At 43.1% G+C, this 11,551-nt stretch overlaps 1 protein-coding gene and 1 long non-coding RNA gene across 2 annotated transcripts; one reads left to right on the top strand and one right to left on the bottom strand.

Annotated features, from left to right (window-relative positions):
* Positions 1 to 1,054: 1,054 nt before the first annotated feature.
* Positions 1,055 to 5,708, top strand: LOC147973665 (uncharacterized). Its single transcript, XR_015603675.1, has 4 exons — positions 1,055 to 1,283; positions 2,117 to 2,179; positions 4,061 to 4,188; positions 4,277 to 5,708. It is a non-coding gene; the product is annotated as an uncharacterized LOC147973665 (long non-coding RNA).
* A 488-nt stretch (positions 5,709 to 6,196) lies between these two features.
* On the bottom strand, positions 6,197 to 8,301 carry LOC147973664 (uncharacterized). The gene is made up of 2 exons (XM_087522189.1): positions 6,762 to 8,301; positions 6,197 to 6,675 (listed from the first exon to the last, which is right to left on the bottom strand). Exons 1-2 carry the CDS (start codon positions 7,929 to 7,931, stop codon positions 6,430 to 6,432), a joined length of 1,416 nt encoding a protein of 471 aa, XP_087378315.1. The 5' UTR covers positions 7,932 to 8,301; the 3' UTR covers positions 6,197 to 6,429.
* Between the last annotated feature and the right edge of the window lie 3,250 nt (positions 8,302 to 11,551).

Raw genomic sequence — 11,551 nt, 5'->3', positions numbered from 1 at the left:
TTTAATATCCAATCGGTCCTGCCTCCCCAGGCCGCATCTTCTTGGTGCGCCGCCTAACTAATCTGTCACCAGTGTGACTGTAACATCCCAAATTTTTCCAAATTTTGGAATGTTAATAATAAGATATTAATGAGTGAATTGCTATGATTTTCATGGAAAATTAAAACCTTTTGATTCTTATTTCAAATATTTCATTCAATTGCTTTTATTTTGGACACCTATGAAATATTTTGTAACCATAGATAAAAATGGAGTGGGAATAAAATGACTTTCTCAAAATGTGGCGAATAAATATTTCATTTGAAGTTCTTTGAATTTTGGGGGTTCCATTTGAATTGGGTCTTATTTGGAGCTTTAATGCCATTTAAATATTTCCAAATTACTCAAATAAAAATAAACATGAGAGGAGATAATATGACTTCTCCAAAACTATTATTGGGAAATATTAAATATTTCTTGTTAGTCATTTGTGTATTCATAAAACCCTCACACATATGTTGGGGAAATTATGAAGCCCCTAATGCATTATTAAAACAAGTTTGTGCACGGAAATAAGTTTATTGAATTCTGAACTTAATGGGTGTAGAATTGAAATAATAACTAGGTAAACACGAACATTTTAATTCCTGTTATAATTAAACTTTTTGCACACATGCACACAAAATATAGTTTATTAGTCCTAAAACTAATTGGGCTAGGCCCAACCAGCTCCAACAGCCCAGCTCCTCACGTACACGTACACAGGAGGTCTTCTTCCTCCTCATGTTCACCCCACAGGAGCAGCCATGGCCTACAGCGGCTGCGTCCAACGCTTCCCTTCCGTTCCCCCGCACCCGTTGACCTCCTGAATCGGTTCCACTCGTCTCCCACAACCCCTCACCTCTATTAGTGCGCCCTAATTTTCCCCTTAATGGCTATTAGCAGCACAAGTAACAACCGCCATTAACACCCATGAAACCGATGACGCTCCGCTCGATTCTGACCTCCCCCTCTCCTATAAATAGTACCCATAGGTGAACCTCACAGTCCTGATCCCCTCCCAAGAAAACCCCTCTCTACCTCGTCCTCCTCTGCGAGCAATTGCTCGTCGGAGTTCGGCAGCTCCGGCGGCCGCTCCACGCCGCCACGGGACAAGGCCGAGCATGTGACCTTATCCAACGGACTCCCCTTGTCGAGCTCTTCGCTGTTCCCCTGCTACTTGACTTTGGGGACCTTCTTCCACAACTTCGGTGACCTCTTCCCCAACTCCGGCGACAACTCCGGCAAGCCTCCTCTAAAATTCCGTAAGTCATTTTTTAGAAAAATATCTAAACTTCGGAAATTCGTATCTCCCAAACCATATGTCCGATTTCGACAAATAAGATATCCCAGATTCGTTGGAACCTGTAGTTTTTTATGAAATTATAAATTCTCACTTATGAGCAAATTAAAATTTAGTTTTGATTTAAATACGAATTTGAGTAATTTTGCTATATATTTTATTCTGTAAACCATATAAAATGTTTTATATATGGAAGTTGGACCTTAGGACCTAACCTTTCTGTTGGACTGATGGATTAGTTTTCCAACATAGTTTAGATGATGTTTTATCATCAACACCTTAGTTTGACCCTCTTGGATCATCATTTAATAACTTAGTTAAAATAAAATTTAACTATAGGGTAAAACTCTTAAATTGATCCCTAGGAAACCTCTCTGGACATTTAATATCACCACAAAACTTTGAAGTTACAAGATTAAGGATTTAATCATTTTATCTTGAAACTTATGCCACGCCAGTTTTATTTAACCCAAGTCAAACATTCCGAATAATCTCATGATAGAATTTGTTGTAAGAACTTGTCTCACAACCCATCTTCTATATCAAACCAAGATCTTCACTTAGTAACATTTCCAACCCTAGAATATTACTATGTCATATTTTCTTCCAAGACCACACCTGATTCTATATCAACCCTAACCATGCCCTAGAAATTATGATAGTGGCAATCAAATAATTTGTGTTGTTATTTGGATTTTCATTTGGATGTTATTTGTGTGTTGAGTGCTTGCTTGAATCATTGTTATGTGAATGTGGATATGCCGAGTGTCTTACTTGAGTTATTTATCGTGTTAGATTGCGACGAGTGCGAAGGTGAATTCTACGAGGAGGTAGAACCTTGTGACTATGAAACCGAAGGCAAGTTGCAAATTGATCATGCTTCGACCTATATTTTCATACTATGAATAACTCTTTAAATTTTAATACTATGCATGTTTTATAAAAGTTTTGCAAAGTATTATATTTAGCTAGAGACATAGGTTCAAGACTCACCATTGGCCACACTTGCACAAAATGGGTGGGATGAAAACCAAACTTGTTTTAAACTTTAAACAAGCTTTCTTTCGAGCAAAGTTTGAGAAAATCTTTTAAAAACAAAATTATATATTGTTTTACTTCTATTCCCTGGACGGGGTGGTATGACGGGAGCATCTACAAGTGATTGCGCCCATCGGGGTCTTGCAGTGAATGCGCCCGACTGGGGTCTTGCACACAGGTTTTTGGTGGGGACCGCCATCCAGAGTATAGTTTGATGTAGCTTCCAGTACAGCCACATGCTACTATGGGCTCTGGCTTAGCTTAGTACTAACGGGGAACCCTTACCTCAGGACCGCCATCTTAGAGGGGCTTTCATTGCCTAAGTTGCGGGCGGCTTGGTCAGGTATAGGGGACTGTTACGGAAAGGCTTCGTCACAATCTCCTCCTAGTCGTACACCCAAGTGTGTAACGGTAAACGGGGTTGGTTGTGTCATGTGGGGAACGTGTACGACCTCTGCAGAGGGTTTAACCTAATCGATTAGCCATGCCCCGGATTACGGGCAATTTGAGCAACTGAAGACTTGGACTGAAGAAGAATCTCCCCTCTCCTTTCTAAAAATCTATTTTAAGGGTTAAAGTTGAGGAATGAGCACAGTGAATGTGTTTCACTTCAACCTTATGTATGTTTTAAAACTATTTTGGAGACTGAGCACTGGTGCGTATATCCAAGTGTCTCACTCCTACTTTTTATACTAAAAACTATTTCTATTCCAAAAGTAGTTTATAAAATGGGTCGCGCTAACTGCCACACGTGTGGCAGGAAGGGAGACGCATCACACGTCTCTAATGTAAACAGATTGCCACGTCATCGCATGCATGCATGTAGGAATCTTTTTGGATTTTCAGTTTTTAAAATGTTTTATCTCTTAAACGAAAAATCCGATTGAAAATCTGTTTTCACCATTAAATCCCTCGCGATGAGATCTTCGAAACTAGATCCCATGTTGATATGTTTTGATGAAATTTTTTTTGGATTAAAAGTTGCCATGTCTATTGCATATGAATTGCCATGATGTTTACACTGAAGTTGCCATGATATGTTTCAGCTATTTTCTTCTACATTTAAAAGTAATTTTTGACATTTATAAAACGGGGAATTAAGAAACTAGACTTGCCATGAACCATAAACTAAAATTGCCATGATACATGCACGTAAAATTGCCATGGTTCATACAAAAAATAATTTTCATGGTCAAAGTACTGGAGTTGCCATCATCAAAATACTAAAATTGCCATGATCTACAAACTAAAATTGCCACATGGCAACTTTAGTTTAAGCCATATGGCAACTGCAGTGTAAACATCGTGGCAACTTCTGGCAAAAAAAAACATTCATCGAAACATATCAACATGGGGTCTAGTTTTGAAGATATCGTTGAGACGGATTTAATGGTGAAACGGATTTTTAGTTCGCTTTTTTATTTAGGAGATACAACATTTTTAAGCCGAAAACTAAAAAAAATTCGGTTGATGTCATCTATTCATACGTGGCAAAATGAGTGGTGATGGAGGCGTGTGGGCGATGTGCAAACGCCCACACGTGTGGGCGTTAACATTTCCGTATAAAATTTAGTATAGGAGAAAATTGGCTTTATGCAAATGAAACCTCCACAATACTTACCCTGCATATATATTCTGTTGAACTTTCCTTTACAACTTGCGAGTACATTCCACGTACTCACCTGCACCTGTCATGTGCAGATCTTGACAGATTAAGAGACGATAGAGTTATGGTCTACACTCAACGAGCCCAGTGGCGTTGATGGAGCCTAACTTAGTGACTACGTATAATTTCGCTGTATTATCTGCCAGCTTGAGCTGTGCCTAAGGTATGATTTATATATATATCTGGATCTATCGTTGTAGTAGAATCATGTATGTCTTACTGATATTCATTTTTGTTACTGTGTATGCTAGCTATGATCCAGGGATAGCACAGTAAGCAGAAAGACTTGGATTCTACCAAATCCGGGTCGCTACAGTGACCTCCTAGGCTCGCCAATCCACAACGGTTGTGGGGAGAGAGAAGACAGGAGCATGCCGATCCATGGTTGAGTGTGGTGGCGGCTGTCTCAGCGGAAGAGAGTAGGGAGCGTGTTGTGAGGGGGTCGAGCCAGAGAGAGGTGGCAAACAGATGCGGCGAGGCTTAACTTTCAGTCACTAATTTTAGTCGGAATCAGATCGTTCCACCAAATCAGAACATCTACGAAATCTCCGTTCGATTTTATCATATTCTGCTCGCCAACAGCAAGGTGAGTATTGTCAAGCATCTGGGCTGATAGAGTAGCCTACTACAGGTGGACGGCGGGGAGACTTGCTGAGGCGGCGACTGGCGAGGGAGCAAGCCTCCGAATCTATGTTATTGTTGAGGATGGTGATGCCTGCCTTTATCGGTTTGGTTACAGGCCGATGCCTCCCCTGCTTCTCTTAGCTGAACTGCGAGTGATTAATGCTCACATATGAGATGTACTGTCCTCTGTTATTTCCTTATGGAGAAGACAGTTACAGTGACGGCCTGACCAAATCGATGCCACCACACTGCCGGTCCTATCAGCGTATATATACAAGCATCTTCTGAGCAGTGACGTGAAGCTGTCGGAGTTCTCGCTTTGGTCGACGGCGGAGTACGGACGGCGGAGTACGGGCACCATGGTCTCCAGGGTAATTTTGCAACTAACGTTGAATAGATCTGATCGGTACCGTGTGCGCCGCCGATCGCTAGGTCACCATACGCTGTCGTTACCTACTAGATCATCGTCGCTGACAGTGGCGGAGCCAGAAACTCAATATAGAGGGAGCCAAACATGTCATATGATGTTAGAGGGGGCCAAATCACCTAAATCTAGCTAATTTTGCTGGACAAATGAAGGATTTGAAGCACATATAGTTGTGTTTATGAGAGCATAGGGGGGCCAAGGCCCCTGCCAGCACCCCCTGCCTCCGCCACTGGTCGTTGATCACGTCCGCATCTATGTGACTCCAGCCCGCCAGTGGCTGCCATCGCGCCACGCCCCGGGCCACCCTCGCCACTCGGCTTCGGCATCCTCTCTTGGTCCGTAGTATTTTCTACTACCTCTGTACCGTAATATTTGTCTTTTAGCAGCTCAAATTGAGCTGCTCAAAAGACAAATATTATGGTACAGAGAGAGTAGATTACTACTATTATAAATGTGAACTCACAAGTGCTCTTTATCCAGTATGTTTCTCATATAAGAAGTTATCTCACAAGTAGTTTATTTTAGTGTGCTTATGTGAGATGTGAACTCACAAATTCAATTAGACATGAACAATATATTTGTGTGGAGCAAAAGATTCTTCTCCTCTACGAATTGTTTGGATGATTTGCTAATTAAGATACTCCTATTTGCTTTAATCCATTATGTCTTGAGCAAGCAAACTGGTCGGACATTATGTGCCAATTTACTTAAGGTGCCAACCACCGCAGCCCATATATTGTTATTTTAGAAATCAGCCGAGTGTGAAGCAACGGGAGAATCGATTTTAACCCCCCCTAGCTCGCGTGCCTTTGATCTTAAGCCCCTCTGTTTGTTTGCCTTTCTCTGAACCACCCCAGTTCTGTCTACTTGTTGCTGGTACCCCCCTTTGGCATTGTTAACAACTTTGTTAGTATATAACTAACATATAGAAATAGGAATAGACAAAAGTACCCCTCTGTTTGAAAAGCACATCTCTGTACCTTGTCTGAATTTTCAAACATGCTCCACAAAATATTTTAGCCAAATAAGAAATGACATGATTTTCTAAAGCTGTGTGCTATGTTTCAAAAAAAAATTGACATGATTTTGCTGTAATCAATAGGCTTCCACACAAACAGACTGGAAATAATATAGGGTCACAATGATTCAATGATAGCATAGAGAATAATTCAGCCATGTTCTACAGGACTTCATGACAGCAAAATAAGTGAGTCTTTACCTCACATACATAGGAAATAAAAGTGAGTCTCTACCTCACTTACAGAGCAAATAAAAGTGAGTTTGCATCTCACATACACAACAATAAATGTGAGTCTCCACTAACAGCCAAGTTCATCACAGCCACAAACAAGCTCAGAGGTCGCTTAATTTCTTCCTCTTAGGTGTCATTTTCTTCTTCTTTCCTTTTGCTGGAGGTTTTGGTGGTGGGGTAGCAGCTTGGATCCTTGTGACAGGTCTAGGACTAGCTTGAGCTGCAGCTTGGCTTCTTGTGACAGCTCCAGGACTGCTACAAGTGGCATCATTCTTGCTCTTGGTTGGTGTAGATGGAACGGCATTGCTAACGGAAACATCAAACCATGGAGATGGATTCTTTTTCCCCTACTTTTCCTTAAAAAAAGAAGCAATTAGAACTATTTTCATGTAAAAGAACCATGGTATTATAGATAGAAAACAGCAACAAGTACTACTATGTACCTTTTCTTTGTTCCATTTTGAGGACAACCAGCTTCTCTATGTCCTATCTCCCCACATTTTTTGCATTTGTTCAAGGATCCTTTCCTTGATCCACCATCCCACCAACTCTTTATCCTCTGTTTTCTTGTTCTTCCAGCACCTTTCTTCTTGCCTATTGGAATTGGTGGACGCAACACAAAGCCTGTGTCCACGTGTGGCCATTGATTCTTGTCCGTAAGGGGCTCAATTACACCTTCATATGCTGCCCTAAATCTGCTAACTGAGTAGTACTCATGTACATAGTCCTCCATGTTAACAAAGTTGCGAGCTTGCAAGAAATTTATGAAGGCTAGTGCATGGTCGCAAGGCTTGCCCGTATGCTGCCATTGCAGACATGTACACTCATGTGTGAGAGTTTTGACCACATGTCTTTCATCCTCTTTGTTAGCATTTTTCACTTCCCCACTCCAATCAGCTGATGCTTTAGCCTTGAGATGACCTAGTCCTCGAGTCTTTGCATTTAGTTGGTGTATGACAAATGGAAGTATTATCCCTGTAAATCTTTCTCCAATCATTCTTCTTTTTCTAAATAGTTCCATAATCATCTCTCTAATCTTGTCAGCTAGCTGAACAATCGGCAAGTCCTTGATATCTCGCACCCAAGCGTTGAAGCACTCGGCGAGATTGTTATTTATGTAGTCACACTTGATGACAGGGTTGAACATACACCTCATCCATAACAGATTATGGTAATCCCTGAGGTAAGGATATACTTTCTCAGATGCATCAAATACCTTTGACATGTGATGTTGATATTCTTCCGGCCTATATGCCCTAGCAGCAGGCCACAACCTTCCAAACACATCACCATGAAAATATTTCTGAAAATTATGCCACATATGCCTAAAGCACTCTCGCTGCTCAGCTTGAGGAAAAACCTTCTTAACAGCATTTTCAAGACCCTTGCAAGCATCAGTACAAACAGCCAATACCGGAGGGTCCCCTATTGCCTTCTTCACTTGATTCATGAACCAAGCCAAATTATCTCCATTTTCAGACTCAATAAAGCCATACGCCACCGGGAACATCCAATTGTGACCATCCAATGCAGTGACTACAGCGAGCTGTGTTGGGGAACGTTGCAGAAAAACAAAATTTCCTAAGGTTTCACCAAGATCCATCTAGGAGTTCATCTAGCAATGAGTGATCGGATTGCATCTACATACCTTTGTAGATCACGTGCGGAAGCCTTCAAAGAACGGGGATGAGGAAGGCATACTTGACGTGATCCAAATCACCGGAGACCCTAGCGCCGAACGGACGGCACCTCCACGTTCAACACACGTACGGTTAGCGTAACGTCTCCTCCTTCTTGATCCAGCAAGGGGGAAGGAGAGGTTGAGGAAGATGGCTCCAGCAACAGCACGACGGCGTGGTGGTGATGGAGCTGCAGTACTCCGGCAGGGCTTCGCCAAGCTCTATGGAGGAGGAGGATGTGTTGGAGAGGGAGAGGGAGGCACCAAAGGCGTGGTGTGAGAGGCCCTCCTTCCCCCACTATATATAGGGAGCCTAGGGGGGTGCCGGCCCTAGGAGATTCAATCTCCTAGGGGGGGGGGCGGCGGCCAAGGGAGGAATCCCTCCTTCCCAAGGCACCTAGGAGGTGCCTTCCCCTTTTGGGACTCTTCCCTTCCTTATCCCTAGGCGCATGGGCCTCTTGGGGCTGGTGCCCTTGGCCCATATAGGCCAAGGCGCACCCCCTACAGCCCATGTGGCCCCCCGGGGTAGGTGGCCCCACCCGGTGGACCCCCGGGACCCTTCCGGTGGTCCCGGTACAATATCGGTGACCCCAAAACTTGTCCCGATGGCCGAAATAGCACTTCCTATATATAATTCTTTACCTCCGGACCATTCCGGAACTCCTCGTGATGTCCGGGATCTCATCCGGGACTCCGAACAACATTCGGGTTACTGCATATACATATCCCTACAACCCTAGCGTCACCGAACCTTAAGTGTGTAGACCCTACGGGTTCGGGAGACATGTAGACATGACCGAGATCGCTCTCCGGTCAATAACCAACAGCGGGTTCTGGATACCCATGTTGGCTCCCACATGCTCCTCGATGATCTCATCGGATGAACCACGATGTCGAGGATTCAAGCAACCCCGTATACAATTCCCTTCGTCAATCGGTATGTTACTTGCCCGAGATTCGATCGTCGGTATCCCAATACCCTGTTCAATCTCGTTACCGGCAAGTCACTTTACTCGTACCGTAATGCATGATCCCATGACTAGACACTTGGTCACTTTGAGCTCTTTATGATGATGCATTACCGAGTGGGCCCAGTGATACCTCTCCGTCATACGGAGTGACAAATCCCAGTCTTGATCCGTGTCAACCCAACAGACACTTTCGGAGATACCCGTAGTATACCTTTATAGTCACCAAGTTACGTTGTGACGTTTGGTACACCCAAAGCACTCCTACGGTATCTGGGAGTTACACGATCTCATGGTCTAAGGAAAAGATACTTGACATTGGAAAACTCTAGCAAACAAACTATACGATCTTGTGCTATGTTTAGGATTGGGTCTTGTCCATCACATCATTCTCCTAATGATGTGATCTCATTATCAATGACATCCAATGTCCATAGTCAGGAAACCATGACTATCTGTTGATCAACGAGCTAGTCAACTAGAGGCTTACTAGGGACATGTTGGTGTCTAAGTATTCACACATGTATTACGATTTCCGGATAACACAATTATAGCATGAATAAAGACAATTATCATGAACAAGGAAATATAATAATAATGCTTTTATTATTGCCTCTAGGGCATATTTCCAATAGTTCCCACTTGCACTAGAGTCAATAATCTAGTTACATTGTGATGAATCGAACACCCATGGAATTCTGGTGTTGATCATGTTTTGCTCTAGGGAGAGGTTTAGTCAACGGATCTGCTACATTCAGGTCCGTATGTACTTTACAAATATCTATATCTCCATCTTGAACATTTTCACGAATGGAGTTGAAGCGACGCTTGATGTGCCTTGTCTTCTTGTGAAACCTAGGCTCCTTGGCAAGAGCAATAGCTCCAGTGCTGTCACAGAAGAGCTTGATCGGCCCCGACGCATTGGGTATGACTCCTAGGTCGGTGATGAACTCCTTCACCCAAATTGCTTCATGCGCTGCCTCCGAGGCTGCCATGTACTCCGCTTCACATGTAGATCCCGCCACGACGCTCTGCTTGCAACTGCACCAGCTTACTGCCCCACCATTCAAAATACACACGTATCCGGTTTGTGACTTAGAGTCATCCAGATCTGTGTCGAAGCTAGCGTCGACGTAACCCTTTACGACGAGCTCTTTGTCACCTCCATAAACGAGAAACATTTCCTTAGTTCTTTTCAGGTACTTTAGGATATTCTTGACCGCTGTCCAGTGTTCCTTGCCGGGATTACTTTGGTACCTTCCTACCAAACTTACGGCAAGGTTTACATCAGGTCTGGTACACAACATGGCATACATAATAGAACCTATGGCTGAGGCATAGGGGATGACACTCATCTCTTCTATATCTTCTGCCGTGGTCGGACATTGAGCTGAGCTCAATTTCACACCTTGTAACACAGGTAAGAACCCCTTCTCAGACTGATCCATATTGAACTTCTTCAATATCTTATCAAGGTATGTGCTTTGTGAAAGACCTATGAGGCGTCTTGATCTATCTCTGTAGATCTTGATGCCTAATATATAAGAAGCTTCTCCAAGGTCCTTCATTGAAAAACTCTTATTCAAGTAGGCCTTAATGCTGTCCAAGAGTTCTATATCATTTCCCATCAAAAGTATGTCATCTACATATAATATGAGAAATGCTACAGAGCTCCCACTCACTTTCTTGTAAACACAGGCTTCTCCATAAGTCTGCGTAAACCCAAACGCTTTGATCATCTCATCAAAGCGAATGTTCCAACTCCGAGATGCTTGCACCAGCCCATAAATCGAGCGTTGGAGCTTGCACACCTTGTCAGCATTCTTAGGATCGACAAAACCTCCCGGCTGCATCATATACAATTCTTCCTTAAGGAAACCATTAAGGAATGCCGTTTTGACGTCCATTTGCCATATCTCATAATCATAGAATGCGGCAATTGCTAACATGATTCAGACTGACTTTAGCTTCGCTACTGGTGAGAAAGTCTCATCGTAGTCAACCCCTTGAACTTGTCGATAACCCTTAGCGACAAGCCGAGCTTTATAGATGGTCACATTACCATCCGCGTCTGTCTTCTTCTTAAAGATCCATTTATTTTCTATGGCTCGCCGCTCAACGGGCAAGTCAGTCAAAGTCCATACTTCGTTTTCATACATGGATCCTATCTCGGATTTCATGGCTTCTAGCCATTTGTCGGAATTCGGGCCCGCCATCGCTTCTTCATAGTTCGAAGGTTCACCGTTGTCTAACAACATAATTTCCAAGACAGGGTTGCCGTACCACTCTGGTGCGGAACGTGTCCTTGTGGACCTTCGAATTTCAGTAGGAGCTTGATCAGAAGTATCTTGATCATCATCATTAACTTCCTCTCTAGTCGGTGTAGGCACCTCAGGAACATTTTCTTGAGCTGCGCCATTTTCCGGTTCAAGAGGTAATACTTCATCAAGTTCTACTTTCCTCCCACTTACTTCTTTTGAGAGAAACTTCTTCTCTAGAAAGGATCCATTCTTGGCAACAAAAATCTTGCCTTCGGATCTGAGGTAGAAGGTATACCCAATAGTTTCTTTAGGGTAT

Source organism: Triticum urartu, chromosome 5A (assembly GCF_056163025.1).
Source record: "Triticum urartu cultivar PI428250 chromosome 5A, HENAU_Tu73, whole genome shotgun sequence".
Lineage (NCBI taxonomy): Eukaryota > Viridiplantae > Streptophyta > Magnoliopsida > Poales > Poaceae > Triticum > Triticum urartu.
Note: the sequence above shows the minus strand (reverse complement) of the source record. Positions and strands in the feature narration are given on the sequence as shown.